This window comes from Tursiops truncatus, chromosome 5 (assembly GCF_011762595.2).
Source record: "Tursiops truncatus isolate mTurTru1 chromosome 5, mTurTru1.mat.Y, whole genome shotgun sequence".
NCBI lineage: Eukaryota > Metazoa > Chordata > Mammalia > Artiodactyla > Delphinidae > Tursiops > Tursiops truncatus.
This window is the reverse complement of record NC_047038.1, coordinates 70,198,213-70,212,077: the sequence shown is the minus strand read 5'-3', so window position 1 is coordinate 70,212,077 and position 13,865 is coordinate 70,198,213. Positions and strand designations below refer to the sequence as shown.

Genomic DNA, 13,865 nt, shown 5'->3' with positions numbered 1-13,865 from the left:
AAATTTTATATGTGCAAACCTCTGGATCCAGTTGCTAGACATGTATCTTATAAAAATAATTGCACAAATATGTATGTAGAGAAATGCATATTGCATGATGAATTTTATTTTGTATATCATAATTTTTAATCTTGTCTGTCTCTTGCCTTAAACGCTAAGCTACATGAGATCAGGGACTCATGCCACGTATTAGGAGCTCACAAAATATCTGTTGAATGAATAAGGAATGTTAATTGCAAGTACTGTTATAAAAGCAAACTAAGTTTGACCACATATAATGCAATACCATGTACTTAACGTGAAGTCATGAACTGACTTGGAAAAAGGTCCATGAGATAATGAGGAATAAAAAAAGCAAACTGCAAAGCATTATTACAACATATTATAACTTATAAAAGGGGAAATGTGCAAATATGTATTTTCACATATACAGGAATATGCATAAAGAAATGGATGGTTATATATTCACCAAATGATTAATGGTGGTTAACTTCTAGGTTAATTTGTTTTGGACATTTCTCATAATTACTTTCATAGGAGTACACTTACTCTTATAAATAACAAAATTAATGAAGATCAATTCTTTAAAGGAAACTTACAATTTATATATTTACTTCCTTAGCCTCAGAAGTTCAGTTCATCTTATTTCTTCTTAAACTAGGTATTCTCAGCCAACGACCAATGAATACCTATGGGCTGAATGATGGGGTCTGGGGAAACTGTTGTCCCTTTGGAATTATTTTCAAAATATTTTTCAGGGAGATGGTCCATAGTTTCATTAGATTCTCAAAAATATCTATAATGCAATATCATTGTCACCAAATCCAACCCCCAACCTTCTACGACTACTGGTAATTTACTTTCCTTTCAGAGAAACCATGGCAAAAAAAAAAAAAGGAAAGAAAAGAAACCATGGAAGTAGAATCTTTGACTTTGACCCACTAACTCCTGACCTACTAACTTCTGACCTAACTTTTAAAGGGACAACAATGAAACAATGCGCATTTAGAGGAGTTAAGTACTCAATGATTAAGTACAGCACTTCTGTGCTAGAATTACCAAGTCATTAAGTGGGTGCAAAAACGACCAACCTTAAGGCTGGTTTTCACAGAAACCCAACACTCACCATTTTCTTCATGGCAGTAATCAAAGCCTGCCACACTACATCTTCGAAAAACCATCTTATTCTCAGTCAGGGTTCCTGTTTTATCAGAAAAGAGGTACTGAATCTGTCCAAGATCCTCTGTGATGTTCAGGGCTCGGCACTGAACAGTAGAATCCATTTTCTCATTGTAGAAATCCACATCGCTTTGAATAAAATATATTTGTCCAAGCTTCACAATTTCAATGGAAACATAGAGAGAAATGGGAATCAAAACCTAAGAAGAGCAAAATAATTTTAAAAATGTTAAAGGTGGAAAAGAAGGGATGAAAAACCATATAGTGCTGGATAAGTAGCCAAGATCTTAATATTCTATGATGAGTACAATAGAAATTACCTGTAACAAAATGATCATGGTCCAAAACATATAGAATCCTCCCAACACTGGTGATATGACATGTCCATCAGGCTCAGGGATGTTAAAAAAGGGTATGTTTTCATATCTGCTCAACCAGATTCCATGACCTTTCAAAAAATGTACAGACATCAAAAGGATGCTATGTATATATTATGCAAATATAGAACTTTATTCCTAAAGAAAGAGAGATAAGAGTATTGGTTTTGGTTGAACACCAACCGTTTAAGAAACAAATTCAAATTCAAACGGTACACATTTTCCTGTCTCTGTCTCTCTCACTCCTTACATCTCTTCCCAGCTCGCTTTAGTACCGTGGCCATGTGTAACTGGATATAATCAATATTAATGCTTTTCAGGTTAGAGAATGAGAGAGACAAAGATGTGAAGAAAGCAATTATTGGCAAATAAAACCTCCCTTACAAAAGTCAAACTTTTTCATAAATTTCATTTTGAAAATACTTTTAAATAAATATCTTGCTGAAAAGATGTCAGCAAATAATCAAATTCTACCTACCCAATGCACCAGTTAAACACATTATAACCAACAGCAGGACACAGCAGAGGACATCTGTATTTGCTCTTCTTTCTAAGTTGCTGCGTTTATACCTTGGTCCGCTGTTGTTCAGCATTGCTTTGGTTTCATGGCCTACATGGGTAACACAGTATGTGAGAAAATGTGCAAACTAAAGCCAGGTAACAAATATCATATTTTTATATCTCGCTGGCAGACAATTTAATGAAAAGTAGTTATGCAACATACTTTGTTAATTTAGCTTCTTTTTGTGATCTCTTTAGAAAAACAGAGACCAATGATTAAGGTTATCAAGACAAAATTTCCTTTCTGCTTCTAGAGATTACATTTTGAGTAAATGGAAAATGTTAACTTGCAGAAAAGCACAGAGGAGATGATGGTGAAAAGTCAGAAGTATAACCAACCTGCATAAACCACAATGCCCATGACAGCCTCTGTGTTTCTAATGGTGCATCCTCTAAGTAATAAATTCTCTTTACTGAGACCCACACGTTCTTTGTTGGAGTGTTCTCTATAAGAAAGACAGCATATAAGTTTATTTTTAAACAGCAAAAATGGGCATGTAAAAATAAAAATGATTTTTGAATATTCTTGATTACAGTATGAAGTTAGGCAGTTCACAGGAAAAGATGCAAATCTCTGATGCATTTGCTTTTGTTATTTCAGTTACCCACTTTAGCTGGAGAAAAAAGACACAACAGGTTTCTAACACTGCTTTCTACCATTCATTGTTAAATTCTAGTATTGATGCCACAAAAATTAGAAAATATTCCAAATAAGGAAACTATTTCCTCTAGTAGAAACTGTATTTGGGGGTAACTTAATAGCTGATGAGGGAAAAGTTCTTGGAATTAGAAAATTACCATTTTTGACCCTGGTGAAATCAAGGATTACTCTTAGGCAATGATAGTCAGTGGCTCAAATCATTAGGTGGAAGGCTGGTGGGGAACTTTATAATGAAAGGATAAGGCTGACAACACCAATCTTAACATAACTACCAACGGGACAAGGGGACATCACTGGCCTCCAGCCTCCAGAAGTTCGAGGACAGAAATTGCTCATCTCCCTCGGAACCTAATCAAGGCTCTAAGAGGGCAAATCAAACAGGGGTCTGTGGCATCAGGGGAACTGTGAAACCTTTGAAACTGTATGCAATATTCCCCTGTGTGCGTCTATATACATTTGTCATTTTCTAGGGAGAGAATTTCTTTCATCAGATTCTGAAAGTGCCTCTGGACAGTTTTCAGGAAATAAGGCCAGAGAAACATGTTAACCACCAATGCAAGGATGCAGTCGGCCAAATCTGCAGTGGTAAGCTCTATGGGCAAGATGACCTGGTCTATTCAACAAGTGAGTAGAATGAGGAGGGGGGAGCAAAAGGAGTGGTAGAGGGACTCCACCCTCAGGAAGGACGCAATCAGCTCAATCTAGAATGTGGTAAATTCTACAAGCTAAATGACCCCATTTCTTCGGAGGGGAAATTTAGAGACATATCAACCAAATGCAATGTGTAGACCTTTGTTTTGATCCTGGTTAGAATATACTGACTCTAAAAATTTTTTTGAGATAATTGGAGAAATTTGAACAAAGATTAGGTATTAGATGCTATCAAGAAATTGTTCTGAATTTAGTTAAATGTGATAATGATGTTATGGGTATTTTTTTTTAAGTTTTTTTTCTGCTGTATATTCATAGTGAAGTATTGACATTGAAATGATGTGATGTAGGTGCAGGGAAGGAAGTGGAAGGATATTTGAAACAAAGTTGGCAAAATTATGAAATAGTTAAAACTGGGTGAGGGCTCATGGGTGTTCATTACATTTTTCTTCCTAATTTTGCATGTTTGAAATCTTCTGTAAAACAGTTTTAAAATTATCAAAGTAATTACTTGATGGAATTACTATAGTGGCAAAAATACAGAGCAAACTCATTGGAAAATTTTTAAAAATGCAACGTATTTCACCTATTTTGTGAAAATGCATTCTTAATTTCAGCATTAAAGTTAGTTTGTTTTTTAAGCAATACACTTCAGTCTATAAGTCGTTTCTTCTTTATTAAGTATAGGAAGATTGTCATTGTATCTGCTACCCATGCTATCTGAATTACAAGGAAAAGAAAAGCTCTTCAAAAAAGGTTTCCTACCACAAAGGAGGAAAATAGATTTGTCATTTCACTCCTCTAATTTGTAAAACACTCTAAGAGGTGTGTGCTTACATTCCTTCATTTATATGGGTTTATGCACAAAGAGCAAACCATAGGGTCATGGTCAGAACTAGCAGTGTCCTTGGGTTTAACCTAATTCTGTTTTCTGGATTTACAGATGAGGAAATTAAATCCCAACATTCACATTTCTATGTAGCATTCCCAGGCATGCATCCCAGTCTTGATTTGGTTCCTCATGAATATAGCAGTTGTTATCCCTAGAACCTTCACAGAACAGATATAATATACAAAAGAATATACAAAAGAACCAGTTCCAAAGTTCCTTAGTGTATTAAGATACACTTAATACAAATAAGTGATCCTTATAATATACAAAAGAACCAGGTTCCAAAGTTCCTTAGCGTATTAAGATACACTTAATACAAATAAGGGATCCTTATTTTTCACCATTACATCACTCTAGGTTACCGTCATTACATCAAAGCCCAGTTTCTATCTTGGTTGCACCTGCTCCAAACTCTAAACATGTCCTGCACTTGATGGGTGTGTATTTGGCACTTATAGCATGGGACTTTCAGATTCCATGTGAGACACTGACTGTCCACATGGAGCTCTCATCCATTCAAGAGCCTATGTAATATCTACCATGCGCCCAGCACACCCACCCAGATGCTGAGGATAGAAAAACAAACTTACACAGTCTTGCCTCCTGTGGTCTAACAGGAAGTGACTGATATAGAGACATGTAAGTAATAAAAATATTACAGGTGTTATTACAGAAATCTGATATTCAGCATACGATGTGGGCACAAATAGGGAAGAAGTCAGTGCTACGTGAGAGTAAGAAGACCAGAGAAGCCATCATTCATACAGAGAGTGAGCTTGAACATCTCAATTTTTGTTGATTTTAGAAAATAGGCTACACAGCAGGAAGAGGATAAGGAGCTAGTTTAGCAGATAAAAACAATTTCACAAAAAATTACTGTATCGTCCTGGGCTGACTCTACTAAATATACAGGCTCTGAGTCAGATTCTATGCAGAGTTCTATATTCCAAACCACACAGTGATAGACTAAAGTTCCTATTCTTTCCTGTCTAGAAATGTGCCAGAAGCAAGACTGACCTTGTCAGGGGGAGTCAGCGTTCCCAGTAAGAGGCTGTACAAACCTCAGCACCTGAGGTCCAGGTCAAAAAATGTCAGCCCTTAAATCTGACATTTACAAGAGGAAATTCTGTAAATAGTCAGCAGCTGGAGAAAATAATACTAGCAAATGACTCATCCTAAGAGATGGCTTATGAGCACGTTTCTGATGACAGGAATATCTGCTAACGTCCCTTTATCATCTCGCCTCTTTATGATTATATTGCTCACCTACCCTCCAAACATACTTAAACCACTTATGACTCCACAAATGCACTGTGGTCTCAGGCCCCTACACCATTACCTGTGTTGCTGCTCCCTTAACCTGGAATGTCAGCCTTTCTTTGCATTTAGTTGCCTGCCTGGTATCTTCTCATTCTTGATGATTTAATTCTAGCATTACCTCTTTACCTGGACCAAGCCTATTCCCTTTTCCCATTGCATAGCTTCCTGTGCCTGCCCAAACACCTGTCTGTATCAGGTGCTACTTAAAGATGCTACCACGATGTTCTAAACTTCCTTCCATGATGACTCTAACATTTTAAACAACTTGACTGAGGAATAACTAATAAAAATCATAATACATATACTGTACATATTTAAAGTGTAAAACTTGATGTTTTGACGTTTTCCCTGTGAAACCATCGCTACAATCAGGAAAATGAACATATCCATTATTCCCCAAAGTTTCCTTATGTCTTTCTGCAATCTTTCCTTCCTACCTTCCCCCTCCCAGGCACCCACTAATCTGCTTTCTATCACTATAAATTAGCTTTCTTTTTTGAGAGACTATATAAATCAAATCATATAGTATATATTCTTTTTTGTCTGGATTCTTTCACTCAACATTATTTTGAGATGCATCCACGTTGTTCCATGTACCACCAGTGAATTCTTTTTGCTGCAGAGTAGCATTCATTGTATGGATATACCATTTGTTTTACCTATTTACCTGTTGATGGACATTTGGGTTGTTTCTAATTGGGGCTATTACCAATAAAGCTATTTTGAATGTTTGTGTACAGGTTAGTATATAGATAAATGTTTTCTCTTGGGTATATGGATATATGTTGGATAAATGTTTTCTCTTGGGTAACTTCTTAGGAGTGGAAAAACCAGATCACACGGTAGGTGTGAATTTAACTTTTTAGGAAGTTTCCAAACTATTTGCTAAAGTGGCTGTAGCCATTTCCACTCCTACCAGCAGTACATGAGTGTTCCAGTTTCTCTACATCCTTGTGAAAAGTTGGTATAGTCAGTTCTTTTAATTTAGCAGTTGTAGCTCTGTGGTTTTAATTTGCATCTTTTCACACAGATATTTGTCATCCATGTATCTTCTTTGATGGAGTGTCTGTTCAATTTTTTTGATCATTTAAAAAACTGTATTGTTTGTTTACTTATTACTGAGTTTTGAGATGTCTTTCTCTATTCTGAATACAAGTCCTATATGAGAAACATGCATTGCAAATATTTTCTTCCAGTCTGTGACTTCTGTTTTCATTTGCTTAGCAGTGTCATTTGAAGATATGTTTTCATTTGCTTAGCAGTGTCATTTGAAGAGAATAAGTTTCTAATTTTGATGAAGTTCTTTTATTTAATTATTTTTGTCCTTTTATGGTTTGTGCTTTTGGTGTTATATCTAAGAAATCTTTGGCTAACACAAGATACCAAAGATTTCCCCTATGTTTTCTTCTAGGAGTTTTATAATTTCAGGTTTACATTTAAGTAAGTACAGGATCCAGTTTTAGTTAATCTTTTTAAGTGGCGAGAGGTCTAAGTTAAAGTGTTTTTTTAAAGTATAGATGTATAATTGTTGCAGCATCATTTGTTGAAACAACTAACCTTTCTCCACTAAACTGCCTTTGCATCTTTGTCAAAATCCAGTTGCCCATTAATGCCTGGATCAATTTCTGGACTCTAACCTCTTCCACTGACCTATTGGTCTATATGCCAAAAACAAAATCTGGTGGTATTAGCCCTCCAGATCTGTTCTTTTTCAAAGTTGTTTTAGTTAAATGGTTCTTTCTATCTCCACATAAATTTTTAGAATAAACTTGCCAATTTCTAAAAAAAATAAAAGTAAAAAGTAAAACCTTGCTGGGATTTCAATTAGGATTACACTGAATCTACAGATCAATTTGCGAAAAAAATGGATGTCCTAACAATATTGAGTCTTTCAACGCATGAACAACGTATGTCTCTCCATTTAGTTACATCTTTAGTTTAACCCAACAGTGTTCCGTGATTTTCAGTATGCAGGTCTTTCATATCTTTTGTCAGATTTATTCTTAAGTATTTCAATTTTTCTGATGCTATTATAAATTGATTTTTAAAGTTTCTGTATCTGATTGTTCATTGCTAGTGTACAGAAATACAATTAATTTTTGTATATTGATCTTGTTTCCTACAACATTGCTAAACTCAGTTATTAATTCTAGTAGCTTTTTTGGTAGATTTCATCAGGTTTTCTACAAAGACCATCATACCATCTATGAATAAAAGACAGTTTTACTTCTTTATTACTTGATGCTTTTATTTCATTTTCTTTACATTAGCTAGGCTCTCCAGTACAATCTTGAATAAAAGTGGTGAGAGACAATATCCATGTCTTGTTCCTGATCTTAGGGGAAAAATGCTTACTTAGTCTTTCACTATTAAGTCTGATCCTAGCTGTATGGTTTTTATAGATGCCTTTCATCAGGTTGAGAAAGTTCCCTTCTATTTCCAGTTTGCAAAAGCGGAAGTTACATTTTGTCAAATGCTTTTTCTATATCCATGAGATGGTCACCTGGTTTTTCTTTTTCACTTGTTAATTATCGTTTGTTAATATGGTGAATTACACTGTTTGATCTTCTAATGTTAAGCCAATCTTGCATTTCTGGTATAAGACCTACTGAGTCATTATGTATTAACCTTTTTATATATTGTTGGGTTTGATTTGCTATAATTTGTGTAAATTTTTTTGCATCTATGTTCATGAGGGATATTAATCTTCCCTTAAATGTCTCTGTATTCTTTCGGTATCAGGGTAATGGTATCAAAAAATGATTTAGGAACTTTTTTCTTCTCTGCCATTTCCTCACAAGATCACCGCTATGAAGTAGGTCTAACTAACTCCTCTTAAAAATAAGGAAGGATAAAAAAAGTAACTTGGCTCAAAAAATAAAGCACTTAAGTGGCACAAGCCAGCCTGAATCAGATAAGACCCTAAATTCTAGATGCCCTTGGAAAGGGATGTAGATGCCACAGGAAGCCTCCAGAATGAACACTGTTGTGGATTCCCATACTTTTTCTTAGATGTGTTTCAAAATCATTGGCTAACTTTACCAACTGAATTGTCCACCTACTCTAATTCTAATAGGATAGGAGGACACCATCAGCCTATCATGTCACTTAAGCTGCCCTGTCTGTCCAAACACTTCCTTCCCAATAACTAACATGTCTTGGGCTTAACATGAAGCTCATGTTAAGTCATTCACATACCACTGAAAGAGAGTCTAGGATTATTTTAAGAACAAGGTTTTTTTGTTTTAAAAATATACATAGGTAAATATCAAATAATTAAAATAAGCCAAGTTTATAGGTGGCTTAACTTACAGCCTTTAGTGATTTAACTTGGTATAAGTACACAAAAGTTTTTTTGAGTTAAGCATAATTGCAACATACAGTCCCACTCACACCCACAAAGGTAAGTCATGTATCACTCACAGGAAGCCTCGGAATCTGCTGAGGTCATTGTTTGGACTTTCACATTCTATCCTACTGGAGAATTTCTCAGGATCAACTTCAGAGTCCTAAAAAATATTTATTTATTTATTATTTATTTATTTTTTAAAATCACCAAACAAAAATTCAATGTTAAATCTTGAGATTTAAGTGTTTATCCTTTCACCAATTGTTAAGATAAAACGAAGGCATGCTTGTCACAAAATTTGTCACAAGTTGCCCAAATGAAGGAAAGTATAGGCATAATTATAAATGAATAAATGAGATCAGAATGGTCCCAGAGTATCAATAAATATCTTCAGGTGATGGGAATGTCTGAATCATATACTGGAATCCATGCAGGACTTCCTGCAGGAGAGAGCTTCTCCTCCTACAGGGCACACTCTTTTATCTGGAAGACACTGAAAAGCTGAAAATACTTTTGTTGTTGTTCTTTAACCATATATGTAGCTTCTGAGATCACGTGTGTATTTATACATATATACACACATATATGTATACATATGAGTACTCTGAGCACGTATGCATTTGATCTCAGTAAACTTTATTTAAAAAATTAAAATATGCTAAATATCAATATGTCACAAAATTCTCTAATAGATCAAATATCATCATTTCCATTTTAAGATAAAGAAACTGAGGCATAAAGTGGTTAAGTAACACAGTAATTAAACGGCAGAGCTGGGATTCATTCAAACTCGTGTTAATATAACTTCAAAGGTCTTGTTTACCTCACCACAGCATGGCGAAGGGTCAGAGCTCTGTGGCATGAAAAGTTACAAATTTCTTAAAAGGCCTTGGTATATAAGTAATCACAGATTTTAGGAACAATGACCGATTGATATCTCCAGCTTCAATCAGACATAACATATAAAAATCTAAGTTTAAGAAAAATAAGTTAGAAGTTGATTGTTTCTATTGCAAAAGAATTTTCCAAATTGCAAAATTTGTTGGGTTTCTTAAATTCAATTCCCAGAAATATATGACTGTCAGACTGAAACATCTGAACTCCGAAGTCATTAAATCCTATTATCTATAAAACATAGCACACCTCTACTGATATCTGGAACTGGATTAAGCTCTCTAGAATTCCATTTTGTAAAGGTAAAAATGAGTTTAAAAAGTCTCTTTATCTGTACATGTGAAAATGAGCTCAAACATCTTCTGTAAAGAAAACGTTTATGTCACCAATGGAGAACACATCATTTACCTGCTCTGTGTATCCCCGAACCACCTGCCTCTGTTTTAAATTGCTCTCTCCATCAAGACCGGAAGTCTCAATGTGACAGATTCCATCTGGATCAGTGGAAAAGAGTAAAACCATATCTGCAGGAATAACCTCGTTACAGGAAAGGCGAATAAAGTCCCCAACAGTAACATCTTTCCAGCATCTGTCGACATATTTTTTCTCTTTCCTAAAATAGAAAAAAAAAAAAAAAAGAGTTTAAAAAGAATCTCAAGCCAAAAACACACATAATAGTTTTTTTTTTAATTTTAGTATATAATTTAAAGTGTTAGGGTGAATTTTAATCTGTTAAATGCTAAAAGGGGAAGCCAGAGAATTGGTAACACTTAAATTCCACAACTTGCTTCACCTGAAAATTTAGTTACTAAGCTGCCAAAACATCAATTCTCTTTTCCTGTGAGAGGTAGTTCTTGAATAAAATTAAAATTAACATTGGATGGGTTTATTCATATAGGAAGCAATTCCTGCGTGCTATCCTGTGGTCAGGAATCAAGGATCTAAAAGTACCCAAGACACATTATTTGCTCTCAAGAGAGCTTCGTATCTGGCAGATAGGATGGAGAAATTAAAGAAAACCCAAAAGAAATAACTACCCAGACACAACACTTTAAACATCATTATACCACCAGATTAACACCCCTAATTATCATTTAATTGAAATACTGGTTAAAGTAGTCCTGTGTTGGCTGCAGTGGATCCCTAGAAAGGAGAACGCCAAATTTTAACTCTTTTCAAAAGTGTAGTTTTCGCAATCTATATATTCAATTCTTTTTAAAGGAAAGGCACATGAACTGAGGTTGACTTGCCATAAATGCCCTGATTTACGTTAAAGTTTTTGCCAAACTTCTCATGCCTTTTCATACCAATGGCATGAATTAAGTTCCACAAAGCACTGTCCTTAGAGAAGAATTAGGACATTTGTAGCATAGACTATTATATAACTAGTTAAGCAGCATTTCACACACAATACTGCCAACAAATGTTAGGAAGGTCTGTCTCATCCCCCTATCACCTCCCAAATATCTGCAAAGAACTAGTATTTGTCATAAAAATGCACTTATTTTATAAGTAAAGATTTATTTTCTATTACATTTTTGGAGCTCAATATTCAAATTCATTGTTGAAGAAGCCTGGGAGATAGTTACATTCTAAGCTATATGACCTATATATTAAAAATGAATGCATCATATTAAATAGAAATGCTACCTTAAGCCAATACTTGTATAACTTCTGCTATACAGAATTACATTGGTTATTTCAAGAAATACTTAGCTCAAAGGGCTACTTAAGAAGAACATTTTCAGGACATATTCTCCCAAAATATCTTATGCACCAGGCTGAATCCAACTAAAAGAATTCCTTATTTACCTAAAGAGTTTGTTCGTTTATCAAGAAATGTAAATCAATGGTTTAACAATTTTTTTCTAGTATACACCAGTTTACTCTTCCATGGCGAGAAGTAACAGAGAGAAGACAAAAAAGGTAGGCAGGAGTCATATATATATATATATATATATATATATATATATATATATTTATTTTAACATCTTTATTGGAGTATAATTGCTTTACAATGGTGTGTTAGTTTCTGCTTTATAACAAAGTGAATCAGCTATATATATACATATATATATATATATATATATATCCCCATATCTCCTCCCTCTTGCGTCTGCCTCCCACCCTCCCTATCCCACCCCTCTAGGTGGTCACAAAGCACCGAGCTGGTCCCCCTGTGCTATGCAGCTGCTTCCCACTAGCTATTTTACATTTGGTAGTGTATATATGTCCATGCCACTCTCTCACTTCGTCCCAGCTTACCCTTCCCCCTCCCTGTGTCCTCAAGTCTATTCTCTGTGTCTTCATTCCTGTCCTGCCCCCAGGTTCTTCATAACATTTTTTTTTTTAGATTCCATATATATGTGTTAGCATACGGTATTTGTTTTTCTCTTTCTGACTTACTTCACTCTTTATGACAGACTCTAGGTCCATCCACCTCACTACAAATAACTCAATTTTGTTTCTTTTTATGGCTGAGTAATAGTCCATTGTATATATGTGCCACATCTACTTTATCCATTCATCTGTCAGTGGACACTTAGGTTGCTTCCATGTCCTGGCTATTGTAAATAGAGCTGCAATGAACATTGTGGTACATGACTCTTTTTGAATTATGGTTTTCTCAGGGTATATGCCCAGTAGTGGGATTGCTGGGTTGTATGGTAGTTCTATTTGTAGTTTCTTAAGGAACCCAGGAGTCATATTTTGAAGGTTCAGTCTTACTGCCATTCCTAGGAGTAGGGATTTCATTCCATAGAAAATGGATATTCACTGAAGGTTCACAGAAGGATATGATTCTATTTCTACCTGCTAACTCCTGCTACAGAGTAACGGATGAATTGTTGGGTGGCAGGCTGGTTAGAAATAGGAATGGCAAGGAACCAATGGAAAGTTATTGAAATAATTCAGGGGAGGGATAAAGATGGTTAGAATTAAGGCAGCAAAAAGGATGGATGAAAGGAGATTAAGTCAAGACATATTTGGTTACTAGAGACAAGTATTCTGACTTATTACATGCAAAGTTATCAAGGGTGACACTATGGTATCTAACTTGTATGGTGAGTGGGGCCTTTCACCATGTCCCAGATTTTAGAAGCAACTGATTGCATCATGGTGAAGATAATAAAGTTAGTTTGGAAAGTTTTTATTTGAAGTGAGATATCAAATTGAAGAGGTCCAGCATTTTGATGGTTTTGATCAGAAGTTCATGAGTAGAAATATAAACTTGCAAGTCCTAGGTACATAAAGGGCAGCTGACACAAGGTAACGACCCAAGAGGAAATGTCAGAGACATCAAAAAAGAAGGACATTTCAAAAAGGGAGCCATCATAGTAACAAAAGCCACAAAGGGGTCATGCCTGTGATATGTGGTTATTAGAATGTCTGCTATCAAGTTGATAGCATGAAACTGTTGATGCGGAGAGTGAAGACGAAAGTGAGACCTCCAGTGAATTAAGGCATAATTGGAAGTTGAAGAAGTAGAATATTTCATGAAGTTTAGCCCTGAAAGGAATAAAGGGTGAAAGCAGCCACTGCAAGGGACGGTAAGGCAAAGGACAGTAAGGATGAAAGAACTGGGCATGCACGTAGCATGCAGGGGAGAAGCCCATGGAGAAGGCAAGGTAGAAGAGAGGACAGCGTTGGAGGGTGCTGTTTGAGGCTATGGAGAAGTAACAAGGAATGGAATTAAGAATGCAGATGAAAGAATTACTATTACAAGGCAGGGAGTCACCTTTTCATGTAAAGTCAGAAGAAAGTAGGTGAAGATGTAGATGATGTAAGAAAGAACTGAAGGACCTAATTCATGCTGAATGACCTCTACGTTTTCTATGAAGAAAGCTATAAGGAAATTTGCTGAGAATTTGTAAAAGTAGGGAGAGAAGACCGATTTGATATTAGGGTTAAGGATTTTATTTTTCTTTCAAACAGAAGAAATAGAATTCCTCTAAGGGACAAGTTTATTTACTCTACATTGGA

At 35.4% G+C, this 13,865-nt stretch overlaps 1 protein-coding gene across 1 annotated transcript in view; it reads right to left on the bottom strand.

Annotated features, from left to right (window-relative positions):
* ATP10D (ATPase phospholipid transporting 10D (putative)) overlaps nt 1-13,865 on the bottom strand; it is a 94,960-nt gene that overhangs the window by 54,463 nt on the left and 26,632 nt on the right. The window contains 6 exon segments of the mRNA XM_019928231.3: nt 1,127-1,379; nt 1,500-1,627; nt 2,035-2,166; nt 2,457-2,563; nt 9,065-9,150; nt 10,293-10,497. Of these exon segments, the coding sequence (XP_019783790.2) occupies nt 1,127-1,379; nt 1,500-1,627; nt 2,035-2,166; nt 2,457-2,563; nt 9,065-9,150; nt 10,293-10,497 (911 nt within the window).